Below are 14,278 nucleotides of genomic sequence, written 5' to 3' on the forward strand. Positions count from 1 at the left end.
ATGGATGACTTAGGGAAGAAAGATTGCTAGATGTTCTTCCCCTAAGGTGGCCGGCCTCTATGTAGAAAATGAGAGAATAGGTTTCACCCAAATTCCATTAGCAAACCCCTTCATGTGAAACCAAGCTATAATGTTGATTTTACACTTCATTTCATGTGAGTGGCAAACTTGTAATTAATACAAGTTTGCTACCCCTCACCCTTATGGCCATATGTTGTTATTGGGCTTAATTGCCCATTTTGTTTTAGTTGTCATACAACTTAAACATAATGGGCCTTGTGGACCAAAACGTTTTTGTGCCCCGAAGCCCAAAACTAACTTAAACGCCCAATACGAACGTTTCGTATAATTAATTAACTATTTAATTAATCTTGACCATTCTTCAATTAAACCATTTAATTGCTTATCCATTTCATATAATTTCTTCACTTATATCCTTACTCGGTGTACGATCCATTAGGTTCCAATTAGCGAGGTAGTGGGCGATGTTACTCTTAACGATCGATTGTGAATTGAAACCACATTTCAATTCTCCCTTAAAATTAGTGTTTGCTAATCTTTAGGGCTTCCACAAACCATGGGTGACGCCTAGCAGCATGTCATGGTTACCCAAGCTAAGTAGATGTGGTTGGAGAACCTATCCAGTTACAACTACAATGCAATACGGTCCTTCTCTAATACAATACTCTTAATTACATTGTTTAAGTGATAGTTTGTTTCATGTCTACTATCCAATGTGATATTTCTCTATATGATTCAATTGAATAAGATTTGGAACAACCTTCCTTAGTCATATTCATATGCTTTGGCCAAAGACTCTCGAATCATATCTTAGAGTATTCTCCTTCCACTATGGAAGGTTAGAGATCCCTTGTTGTGCATTCATATGCCTACATGACTAGATAGCTTGACCCCAACAATGCCGTGGACACTCCAATGGAATGCCGTTGACATAATCAAAGATCAAGGACCTAACCATTAGACATCAATGATGCCTCAGGTCAAAGGACTACTTTGCATATTGCAACTATTGAGTTCTCACATGACATGTATGTTCGAACTCTCGTTTGATCGTTGTTCAGTGTACTCGATTACTCTTTCGAGCACCTATGTGTTTGCCTTAGTGTCCAACACCAAATGACTTGAGACTAGTTCATACTCACGCTTGAGTCGACATAACACATACTAACCTTAGCGGATTGTCAATGCCCAATTGGCAATCCTATGGCTAGGAACGTTTTAGGAATGAACATAAGAGAAAGGTCTCGTTAATTTAACTAACTTAAATCACTTGTCTCTTAGATCAATTACATTCCTTGGATTCCCTTATTGCTTAAACACAAGATACTATAAATAGTGATTAACAATAAGCTTTGCCCTCTATTAAACATATAAAAGTTTAACACAATAAGTATTCCAAAAAGCTATTACATCAAATGAGTGGCTTTGTGGGCATACTTCCAACAATTAGGTGCTTTGTGAAACAGTTTTTCGTAAGGTGTTTTACCTTGGAGAAGTGGAGTGGGTGTTCTATTGATGAGGTAAGCTGAGGTTAAGATTGCATCCCCCCAAAAACGTTTTGGCAAACAAGCTTGAAAGAGCAAAGCCCGAGCAACATTGAGCAAATGTCGGTGTTTACGTTCGGCAACACCATTTTGTTGTGGTGTGTTGACACAACTAGATTGATGTATGATGCCTTTGAGAGCATAAAATTGCTCAAGCTTAAACTCAGGGCCATTGTCACTTCGTATGATTTGAACTCTGGTATTGAATTGAGTCTCAATCATTTGAATGAATCCGACTAAAATGTCTTTTGTGTCAGATTTATGTTTCATCAAATAAACCCAAGTGCTTCTAGTGTAGTCATCTACGATGGTAAGGAAATACTTGGCACCTGAAATAGAAGCAACTTGATAACCACCCCAAATATCAATATGCAATAATTCAAAACATGATTTGGTAGAAATAGAGCTCAAAGGAAAGGGTGATCTTGTTTGTTTGGCCAATGGGCAAATTAAACATTTTTCCAAATCACAAGCCTTATTGTTAAATAAAGGTAATAACGAAGTGGCTTTATGAGATGGGTGTCCTAGGCGTTGGTGCTAAAGCTTTGGTGAGACGGTTTGAATATTGTTGCATGTTCCTTTCTTTGATGGGTCGAGGTAGTAAAGTCCATCCCTTTCAGTTCCTGTCCCAATCATCTTCCCCGAGCGAAGGTCCTGAATGACACAAAATTGGGTGAAGAAAATGGTGACATATAAGGAATCATAGGCTAGTTTACTGATAGATATTAAATTCAACCTAAAGAACGGCACACATAGGACATTTTCAAGGATAAGATTATGAGAGAAAACAACTTGTCCAATGTGAGTGACTTTGGCAACGGAACCATCTGGCAGTTCAACTGTATGATTTTCAACAGCTCGTGAGTGTGTAAGGAGACTAGGACTGCAAACTATGTGATCCGTGGCACCACTGTCCAGGATCCAAATACTTCTGGTTCCTTTACATGGAAAAGAGAAGGCTTTACCTGAAAGTTCTTCATGACTAGGAGGATTACTGACTTGATTGGCAAATGATGATTTGTTCTTGTTCAACATCTGAAGGATTTGTTTGCAGTCCTCCTGAGAGAACGGGAAATTAGGCACTGTCTCTTGCTTGTTACTTTGTGAAACTTGATTGCCCTTTGAAGAAAAGAGACGATTGGATTCGGTCTCTGTGGCTGCTTTCCGTTTTCGACAGAAATCGAAAGTGTGGCCTTTCCATCCGCAAAAAGTGCACTTGAGATGTGCACGACAATTTTTGGTGATGTGATTGGTTTTATTGCACTTTCCACATCGCATCTCCTTGTCTTCAGGTGTAGGTTCTCGCGACAGATTCTTCACTGCAAAGACAGCAGTTTCTAGTTGTGTGATTTTTCCATTGGAAACCTCTGCCTGGCGTTCATGTCGAAGGACCAATGCATATGCCTTGTTCACCGTAGGCAGTGGTTCGAGAAGAAGAGTATTTCTTCGAACCGTAGCATACGATTCGTTCAGTCCCATAAGGAACTTCATGGTTTTCTGAGTTTCAACATATGAGTTCATCTCATTCTTTGTTCCACAACTGCATGCTGGAATGGAACACAAAGTATCACGTTCATCCCATAAACTTTTAAGTTTAGTGAAGTAAGAACTTACACTCATATTGCTTTGGACGCAATCATGAATCTCGTTCTCAACATGGAACAGCTGAACTATATTCACATGTGAGAACCTCTCCTGCAGATCGGTCCACATTTGTCGAGCATCCTTGTAGTTGATGACACTCCCTGAAATCTCCTTTGACATGGAGCCTAGTAGCCATGTCTTGACCAAGTTGTTGCAGCGATTCCATTGCTGCAGCTCCTCAAAATTATCCTCACTTGGTTTGTTGATCGTCCCATCAACAAAACCAAGTTTGTTCTTGACCGTTAAGGCCATACTCATGGATTGAACCCATGTGTTGTAGTTGTCTTCCACCAATGGTTGTGGTACGAGGATTGCACCAGGTTGATCCGAGTGGTGGAGATAGAGCGGGTGGTTGGGACTTTCCCATTTTGAATGAGAGGCCATGCCTAGAATGGTTGACCTCGTGGAAGATTGCACCAGCAATAATCTCAAGAAATCTTTTCTGATGTGGAAGATCAGTCAAAACTGCAACCACAGAGCATACTCGAAATTTCAAGAGACTTTACAACCAATGCTCTACCAAGAACGATCCCTGACCGACTTGGCTCTGATACCATATTGAATTTTGATGTATATTTGCTTGATGTAAACAATTACAAGATGAAACATATATATAGGGAAGAAAAAGATCATAAGCCTAATTTTGCCTAACTTACCTAACTTGCTTGACTAACCTAACTTGCCTAACTTTGAACAAGAAAATTGACTAGCCTACCATTATTCCAACATGTTTATTTCATGCATTTTAACACAAACTATACTGTGAAGCTAATGATATCGCCCCTCATCGATGTCAAAGAAGAGCGGTACATGAAGAGACTTACGCTGCAAATAACTGAAATCAGCTACTTTCACCGCCTATCATTTACTTGCCACAGTAATAAATAGAATTACAGAACCCACTCCTTTAGCCTGTTGGTATTCTGCGTCATGAAAGAAAACCGATCAGTATTCAGTGGAGAACAACATAGATAGTACGATCAACTGCACATAAGTTTCAAAATCGAGACCAGGCTAGACATCCTTTTCCGTCTTTCACTAGAGGCAGCAGCGTCTTTGAGATGAGAACGACGTGGATTGTCAGAAGTTAAAATGTAAGCTGAATTTTCTGTTGCTTCAGCTACCCAAAGGGAATTCGTTTCGTCCTTTTCTCTCTTGGTCAGATTACAAAACCCAACCTGTAAACAGGAAACGTAAAAGATCATATACACAAAACAAGAGTGGTAAATGGTGACAACAATTTTAGTATGATAGTAACCCCCGCGACTCGATGTCTACAGATGAAAACCAACTTTTGTAAAGGTACTTGATAAACTTGTTGTTCTAGGCAAGGAACCCCTTCTGAGGAGGGCCTGCATTTTGTTATGGTCATGTGTAGATGCGGAGTCGATTGCTTTCTATCTAGTTACCATCCGGGTATAGAACTAAGAGGCAGTAGATTCAGGGGGTATTTGATTGGCCGTACTAGAACTGAATTGGGCTATTTAACACTAATCTAAGTTTGGTCCAAACACAAGAATGAGGGGCCTAAATCGAACCAACCCAACCCAAACCCCAACCTAAGCCAATTCCTACGGTTAGTGCATGTCAAGCCAATTCTATGTATCAATCGTGACCTCAGTTTTAAATTTTTTTTAACCATAACTAAGAGCAACTTCAATATTGTATAACAAAATTTTAGCTAAAAGTATCAAAAAGTTATTTTAGGAGCTATCAAAAAAAGTTGTACTCTAACGATACTTCCTGCTTTATAAAGTCATAATGACTATGAATCAATAATTAGCCAAGAAGAACTAATTATTTATTGAAAATAATATTATAACATTTAACGTTAATTATAGAGAGCCACTAAGAGCTCCCTTCTCCCTCCTTACATTTAGGAGCTCCTAGATGAATCTCTATCTTAAGAGGTGGATAGGAAGCATGATTGGATTTTTTTTTTTTTTTTTTTTTTTTTGAATCTTCCCTAAATTCTAGTTAGGAGCTCATCTAAGGAGCCCGTTGGAGATGCTCTAATGAGTTACACTACTTAATAGTGAAGATGGAAATATTATAGTTCTCATTAAAGAAACAAGAAGGATGTTCCCAAGCGCAAATACAAACATAAGACCTATGTGATTACATGTGTCAACTGTTGGTTACAATATGTTTAGGTATATAAAATGCAGACCTAAAACTTGTTTTTAGACTCGATCTATTCAAACTATGATTAAAAGAAACAAAAAATGCCACCTTCATATTGTATTTCAAAATATTAATTGTGTCTGACGTAGTTATTTGAATCAATGACGTTCTGAAATTAATTGAGAAGAAATATTACATACAGTAGATCTTGCGAGGTTATAGTTTATGGAAGCATTTGAAACATTGTCAATGTATGGTGAAGAGAAGCAGATTGCAAGTACAGGATTACATTATCCTTCCGACTGTAATTCAGATTTGGAGTCGTCTGTCACAAACACCCACTGTTTCTTTTGGCGAGCAGCAATATCAAATTCACTGGATAACAATCCCCCACAACCCAAAAAAAATAAACAATGGGATGTTAGACCCAAAATTTTCACTAAAAATTATGTAGTATAGTTTACTTGTAAGTAATAAATTTTAAATTTTATAAATTGCGAGTTCATATCAAATCATTCATCAACATAATAACTTTTACAAACTGTAAATCCGTTAAAATCTCATAGAAGGTGATGGATTTGTTAGTTCTTAAAATACATATATAACTCTTCGAATTCATCGAAATCCACATCACTGTTTATATTCCTTCAAAATCAAGTTTTGATTGATTAACATTTTTTTCATTTAATACACCTGAATTTTCATAGATTTATATAAAATTTTAATTGAATAAGATTTTTAACCTCTTTTAAACTACCCTTACTCAGTATTACGGTCTGGTGGAATTCATTTCGTTTGGAAGTGAGAGGTCTTAGGTTCGAATTTCGTAGATGGTGAATTCGATACCAAACTAGGTTACTCATTGTATGACTTAGTTGAACTCCCTCATCTTAGTATAAAAATATCGATATACTAAAAAAAAATATCATGTACATACTTGTCTTAATGTCACTACATCAATTGCTAGAGACCTCCATTCTCAATTTTAGCAGACATAATATATACCGATCTTTTCGAAATACAAATATTCACTTAAATAATCTTACGATTGGAAACAATTTTAGAATATCTCTACGATCTAAGTAAATCATATTTTTCTCCCAACTCACTTGGATTACGTCTTCATGTTTGTGGTTGCCATCCAAGGACCACTATTAAAATTGTTAGGTTGTTTTTAATCAGCAGTCTTGTCTATGGACCGGCAGACTGTATTGTCCTGAAAGAATTTGCCTCTTCTACGAGTTACAGAATGAAGAGATTTAAGTAAGGAACGTATTCGCACCACTATTTGTTTATGCAATTATTTATACACGTTTATGTAGAGCTCATTTTGTAATGTATTTTAACGATTCAAACCATCTATCTTTTAGATTTTTCTTTAAATATCATATCTACCAAAGCTCACCAAAATATGAAACCATGTGATAGTTGGATTAAAGGTTTAGGATTTTTTTTATAGAATCGTATTCGTCTATTTTGTTCCTTATAAATGAAAGTCATAATAATTTTAGATTTACATAAATTTTTGTAAGAATAATCTATGAATGTTGTTTTAAAATATAAACATTTCGAATCATTAAAATACATTATACAAAGACCCACAAAAATGTGTTAAAAAAATTATGTAAAATAGGTGATGCTACATGTCCGACCTTTTAAATAATATGTCATACATGTTGTTCAATCTAGCTATCAATATTCATATCTCTGTATTTATGATAAATTGGAATATAGCATACAGCTAGACAAATTAAAGTTGAATAATTCCGGTACCTTAAGCGTCAATCATATCTCGAGAAGACCTTGAACTAATGATTAATGAACACCTAAACCAAAGAAAATGACCTTCTTCTCTACCTGATACATAACAAAGCTGTTCACCCTATAATATATGCGTACAATAGCGGTCAGCTTTAATTTGTTAGTTGTTGAGATTTATCCGTCACATCGGTGAGGGATAATGTTTGTTATATGCTTATATGGTCTTGGATTACTTCCCATATTATCAATTGGTTTTATGGTGGAACCTCAATTTCATCATGGTATTAGAGCCATTTTGTCCTCGTGTGAAGCCAAACGGCCACACGCGCTCCGCGCCATCTAGTTGTTGTCCACGTGTAGGCTTGAAAATTGGCCACACGTGCGAGGACGTGTTGAGATTTGTCCCACATTGGTGAGGGACAATGCTTGCTATGTGTTTATGTGGTCTTGGACTACTCTCCATATTGTCAATTGATCTTATAGTTGAACCCCAATTTCACCATTAGTAAGTATTTATATGGCTCTAGCGCCTCGTATTACCCCCTCTTACTATTAATTTCATGATCTAAACTATTTATTTTTAGGTATTAATTTATGAGAAGATCATCGAAATGTTCAAGGCAATAAGTATAGGGTTTACCGGTTGAGAGAAATTGTTTTCCATTATAGGTTTAAATAAATAGAGAAGGCAGGTTTTTTTTTAAGGCTTAATATATTAAGTTTTTTTTTTTGCTAAAATGATATTTGAGATTTGCATAACATATCATTTTGGTCCATGAGATTTGAAATTAATAAAAGTGGTGCCTGAGATTGTCCACCATCAGTCATTTAGGTTATTCCGTGCAACATTATTTTAGATAAGGATCAAAATAACAAATATACCTCAATTTAATAAACAATGGGCCAAAATGATTTGATAAAAATTAAGGGTATTTCGGTCATTCTATTCTTATTTAATGAAGATTTTTCAATGAATGATCAATATGATTAATGGTGAACAAACTCAGGAACCAAAGTGAGGAGTTATGCAAATCTCAGGGACCATTCTAACTAAAAAGCCTTATATTAACACCCCACATATTGCTGATATAATATCAAGTTTAGATAAATATCATATACAAGATTAAAAATTGATTTTAGTCTCTAAACTCTATTTAATGTCAGCATATGCAATCAATGTCATTTTTTGTCCTTTTTTAAAATAATTTCTTGGTTCCCTGAGTTAAATTTATGAAAAATATTGTAAATTCTAATACTCATTTGAAATTCAAATAAATTTGCATTTATTTATTGACATTTGCATCAACAATTTATGGTAAGTAACTTATACAAGAAAATATTTAGGTATGTTTTACCAAAAAAAAAAAAAAAAAATTAGGTATGAACTTTTCAATACACTTACATAAGAAAATAATTAGAGAAAGTTAAACAGAATAATCTACTTAAGAGTTTCCACTTTTAATAAAGAGGAATACTTACCACCTACATCATGGTAGTAAATATCCACAAGATTACGAACGTACCAATTACCACCACACGATTCTGAGAGTAAAATTGGGGCAAATGATAAAGCAAAGGCAATAATATCAGCAATGTGTAAACACACACGGTAACAATATAAAAAAGCGACCTTAAGCCAACAAGACTTCCTATTTTGTGAGAGTCGGAGGAAAGAACGTTACCCTTACTTTACAAGAACTGTTTCCAAAACTCAAACTTGTGGCATTTCGGTATAGAATAAAAAAAAACAATTTTTCCGTTGTGTCAAGACAAAAGCAAATTAAAATAGAGATGGATGAAGCTTTTTAACTGATCACATGTTTCTCATAAATGCAGGAGCAGAGTAACAAACACAATCATGCAGCTCCCACGTACCTGTAGGAGAGAATAGAAGTGGATACCCCACGAAACCAAACAGTCTTAGTTCAACTGCCATTCATCAATCATGCATTGAATTGCAGAAAATCAAGCGAAACCACGTATATATCGAATTCAGCAACTTGAAGAAGAAGATCAGAAGAATCTGTTATACGGATAGGATTGATTCTAGTCTCTTAAGGTACACAGAAAATTTGGGTGGTCCGTCCATTATCCATGTTCATAGTTTTTTTTTTTTTATAAGAGTATCCATTCATTAGTTTAATTTTCATATAGTAAATGCTTATATAATTATCTTTGTTAGTAATATTAATATATATATCTGTCTTTTGTGTTTTCCTTCAAGTGATATTACAAATTAAATATATGTAAACTGTGAAAAATGTGATTCGAACTAGATAGATGAAGGAGCACATATCTTTACCCAACTCGACTAAACCTAGTTTCGCACTAAGGTTTCTTCCCTTGTGTTTTGCTTCATGTATCATTTTCGCGGGGTATTAAATAAATATTAATTATTCATGGGATATTTATGTGAATTCACTTAATTGTGAGCGTCACTGCTGTTACTTTTGCTACCTGTGAATTGTGAACATCAATCACTGTACAGTATGTACTATGCTGTACTGTAATACGGTAATACCTGCTGGAAACCGCTTGCATATATAAACTTTTATAAAAAGTGGCTTCAATAAAAAGATGAGTTCAAAAAGATGTTTGGTAAACATTTAAAAATAATTTATTTTTACAGTTTTGGGTAAAAAAAAGCTGAAAACGTGAAGCAGCAAAAATGAGCTTATTCTCACAGCACAGCAAAAACAGTTTTTTTTCAAATCACAGTAATACCAAACCAGCCTCTAATTACACCGATATTGTGTAACTTTAACCATCTGCTTAGTAGGTATCGGGTTTTATTTACAAAAAACCTCGATATTGTTAGTAGTGAAACTGTTCATCCAGTAATCCATTTTGTCATGTTCTGATGCGGGATTGCATTTTTCAACATATATGTATGTAAAAGTGTAATCGAATCCGGTTCTTCTTGCTCTCTTCAAGCTGTCACTTTCTATTAGTCTGTGGTTTATTTTATACCATAATCTTGATAAATACTTGTGTGAACATTCTGCATTCCGTGCAGATGAGATATAAAGGCTACAAGCTGCATGATTGGCTTAGAAATTTTTATACATTGCGCCGTCATATCGTATCTTGTCAATATTTAATCGATAATTTATTATCCGGCGCTGTAGATATGGCAATTGGTATAGGGTTCCACAGACTTCGGATTTTTTTCCTAACTCTCTTAATTTAAATGAGTATAAATATATGTATGTTGGTTCAGTTCAGAACTCACTACTCAAGGAACCGACTGACTCCCCGAGACTGAGGCACCTAGCTAGATTAAAAACATTGATAATTAGGAAGGAAGGAAGGATCAAAGCATTAACCATGGATGAAATCGGTGTCCATAACCCCCTTCTTCTTCCAAGCCAACCTTCTCGACGTGCCTTCGTCCGGAAGATACCTCTTTTCGTAACCTTGGCGAAATGGACTCTCAAGATCACAATGTGGGTGCTTTTCATTTCATGGGTGGTTTTCATTTTTCTGTTCCCTCTAGGCTCTGTGCAGACATTATTTGGTGACTGGATTGTTGCCACCGATGGAACTCTTTACGGGACTACAGGTTTGTTGGCAGGCATTTGATCAACTCATCATTGCCTCCTTTGCTCTTATTTTCACCTAAAACTAAAATTAAAGTTAACTTTGGAATCGGATGCAGGAACCCTGCTCCTTCTGTTCAACGGTCCTCTTCTCGTTATTGCCTTGCTTTCGATAGCATTTCTTGCTATCTCCGGGGAAGAAGAGCTCCCCCACAAGTATGTCTATTGATTTCTTTTGAAAAATACATTGATCGCTGCTTTCCTTTACCAGCTGCTGTTCTGCCTTTACTTTAATCAGATTGTTGAATATATATATACGTCTTCACGTTTTGGTGTTCTAGTTCAATCATATCACTTGAATGTTCACCCAATCGATGTTTTATTGTGTAATGTATGAACTGTTTATGCAGGAAGAAGAAGACTTCAGAAAACCCGAGTTTCCGCTTGTGGACATTCCCAGTTCTTGTGGATGGACTATTTGGGGTTGTTTCTGCTGCTGAGTTGATTGGGATATTACTCTTTGTTGTGTATACTATGTGGTCTGTGTCCTATTATGCCGTGAGCATTCTCGACAAGATCCCTGGTGCGTTAAGTCTTAAAGCACAAAGGTATAATATCTACCTATACATGAGTTAAGTGACTATAGTTGCCTTGCCTGTAAAATTCGTAAGCAGATAAACCAATTAGCTAGATTCGTGGAATTCACCATGATGCGTACGTGCTCGTGTGTGTGTATATTAAGAGCAGTTTCTTAGCAGGAATCCCGTTTTACTATAGATGGAAAGCATAGTATTCTTCTTCATCTAGGTGTCTAATCACTAACCTTTTAAATGGCACATGTTCTGTGTAAATGACTGAGAAATTGAGAATCTCAGTTTATAACGTCGGAAAATTACCTTCTTTACTTATGTATAATGTTGAAAATCTCTGATAAATTAACCAGCAATTCTGTTTGTTGCCCCTTTCCCTTTATTCTCTTGTAGCATGTCATGGTGAATTGTCAGAGTTAACTTATGTGCTCTTGTCTCTTTGGTTTCAAGATTGGTTTAGTTTGCTGATGGTTGTCCTTGTTTACTTGAACTTGTCAGTTGTTTGTTCCTGGCAGTTTTCGGGGCATACTTAGCCTCGAGTGGGATGTTTTGCTTGGCATTTTTGTTCCTTCCTATTGCAAGGGGATCAGTTCTTCTTCGCCTTATAGATATACCTTTCGAGCATGCTACAAGATATCATGTATGGCTGGGACATCTCACGATGTCGCTCTTTACTCTCCATGGACTATGTTACATAGCGGCATGGGCAATGGAGGGCGATCTCCTTGCTAAAGTGAGTGTTCATGCCAAAGAAAGATTTAGTCGCATATAGGATGCTCGAGTGCATATTTAAAATTTCGATTATTGATTTGATGCAGATATTGGAGTGGAGGGAGATTGGTGTTGCAAATCTTGCAGGAGTAATCAGCCTTGCTGCTGGTCTGTTGATGTGGGTCACATCGCTCCCTCCAGTTAGAAAGCTGAATTTTGAGTTGTTCTTCTACACTCATCAACTATATGTCATCTTCATTGCCTTCTTGGCTATGCATGTTGGTGATTTCCTTTTCGCCTGTGCTGCCGGAGGCATATTTATTTATATCCTTGATCGTTTTCTGAGATTCTGCCAATCGCGAAGGACTGTTGGTGTAATCTCGGCCAAGTGCCTTCCATGCGGAACTGTAGAATTAGTCCTCGCAAAACCTGAAAGTAAATATTTTTCTTCGCACGCACGTTTGCTTGTTTCATATTCTGTTATACCATACGAGTAACAATTTGCTCTTGACACCATATTTTAGATCTGCAGTACAACGCGCTCAGTTTTATTTTTCTTCAAGTCCGGGAACTGTCATGGCTTCAATGGCATCCTTTTAGCGTTTCATCCAGTCCTCTGGACGGTAAGTATCACATTTCCGTCCTCATCAAGGTTCTTGGGAAATGGACAGAAAATCTTCGAGGAAAGATCTTGAAAAATTCAGAGGCTGAACAACAACAAAGCGCGCTCTCTTGCACGCCTCCTACGACACTAACAGTGTCTGTTGAGGGGCCTTATGGGCATGAGATACCATACCACTTGGTGTATGTACTCTCAAGTCTCTCAATTGTTTTTATCACAATTTTTTTTGTATCATACTCCTGTTTGACTAATTTATATATTGTTCTTTTAATTAGGTATGAACATCTGGTCTTAGTAGCGGGCGGCATCGGGATTTCGCCTTTCCTGGCTGTCCTGAGTGACATTGTCCACTGTGTTAAGGAAGGGAGATTGTGTCAAGTACGAAATATTTTGATTGTCTGGGCTGTCAAAACATCAAACGAGCTTCCTCTTCTTTCAACCATTGACATGGACACAGTTTCCAGTAAACTAAATATTCAGACTCTAATTTACGTCACTCGGGAATCTGGTCCTCCGTTGGTATGTTTGTTTACATATCGGTTTCGTTGTATTTCCTATGAAATGTGTTTCGTTCAGCTGTTCCTTGACATTTAGTTTGATTGCTGCTTGCAGGAAGAGGGTCAAGTTCCGAACAGCGCGCTGGAGTTTCCTCCTCGTTGTCCTCCTAGGCCGAAAAGGTGTAGCATGTCTGTTTTGGTTGGTACCGGACATAATCTATGGTCCGGACTATATCTCATCTCATCGACGGCAGGCTTCGTTATCATATTGGGTTTGTTGGATGTCTTGTACATAAACCCGTACCGTATATCTGCATGGTGGTACAAAGGGCTTCTGTTGCTGCTCTGTATGATTGCAAGCGTGGTCGTCTTTGGGGGTCTTGTGGTTGGTTTATGGCATCTTTGGGAGCGAAAAATTTCGGTACAGGATCAATGCGAAGATGATGCTTCAGATGTATATAAGGCGGAGCATGAAGAAACTGTAGGTCGCAGTGATTCAAATGAGCACCGAGAAAATCTTTCAAAGTTAACCGGCATTCGTTATGGTGCAAGGCCGAACTTCAAAGGTATGCCCCCTCCCTGAAATGTCGAATTGACGTATATTTCCGCAGATGCCAAAGATTGAGGAGAGAAACTTGTTCCGATTAGTACATGTTCTGATTACTTGTTACTGAATGCAGAAATTTTTGGAACCATATCCAAGGATTGGGGTAGCGTCGATGTGGGCGTCATTGTCTGTGGTCCTCCAAGTTTTGAATCAAGTGTTGCCAAAGAGATCAGGTCACACAATTTGAGGAGACAACGCGACGATCCTATCTTCCATTTCAACAGTCACAGTTTCGATCTGTAGCCGTAGCAGTAGCCTATACATACAAATTTATATGGTTCTATAACCTAATGCGGTCCTCTTATTTGACTACAGTATGCTGTATGCGTAACAATAAAGTATCGACAACGACTTAAAAAAGGACGATCCCAAGCCAATAAAGCTTCCCACTTTATAATGGAATAGAAGAAAAATGTTCCCTAATATCTGGAAGTTCATAACGCAGGTTTCATCTAGTTTCCGTAACGCAAGATTCAGCCTTGCCTTGGTTTACTAATCATTATGGTGACAACTTCTCCAGGAAGTTCATAATCCAACTTGACTCATCATTTAACTTATACTAAACGCGTAACAAACTCTTTCTGCATCCGTCATTAGCTCATATGTGATATAATCAAC

The 14,278-nt window shown here is 37.0% G+C and overlaps 2 protein-coding genes across 2 annotated transcripts; one reads left to right on the plus strand and one right to left on the minus strand.

The window, feature by feature from the left end:
- Nucleotides 1-691: 691 nt before the first annotated feature.
- Nucleotides 692-3,774, minus strand: LOC137717887 (uncharacterized). The gene is made up of 2 exons (XM_068457391.1): nt 2,531-3,774; nt 692-2,219 (listed from the first exon to the last, which is right to left on the minus strand). Exons 1-2 carry the CDS (start codon nt 3,591-3,593, stop codon nt 2,182-2,184), a joined length of 1,101 nt encoding a protein of 366 aa, XP_068313492.1. The 5' UTR covers nt 3,594-3,774; the 3' UTR covers nt 692-2,181.
- Nucleotides 3,775-10,121: 6,347 nt separating this feature from the next.
- LOC137736343 (ferric reduction oxidase 6-like) lies at nt 10,122-14,253 on the plus strand. The gene is made up of 9 exons (XM_068475630.1): nt 10,122-10,656; nt 10,753-10,849; nt 11,044-11,241; nt 11,722-11,956; nt 12,042-12,369; nt 12,459-12,738; nt 12,832-13,075; nt 13,169-13,619; nt 13,734-14,253. The coding sequence occupies exons 1-9, from the start codon at nt 10,299-10,301 to the stop codon at nt 13,901-13,903; spliced, it is 2,361 nt and encodes a 786-aa protein (XP_068331731.1). The 5' UTR covers nt 10,122-10,298; the 3' UTR covers nt 13,904-14,253.
- The last annotated feature ends 25 nt before the right edge of the window (nt 14,254-14,278 follow it).

Source organism: Pyrus communis, chromosome 1, assembly GCF_963583255.1.
Source record: "Pyrus communis chromosome 1, drPyrComm1.1, whole genome shotgun sequence".
Lineage (NCBI taxonomy): Eukaryota > Viridiplantae > Streptophyta > Magnoliopsida > Rosales > Rosaceae > Pyrus > Pyrus communis.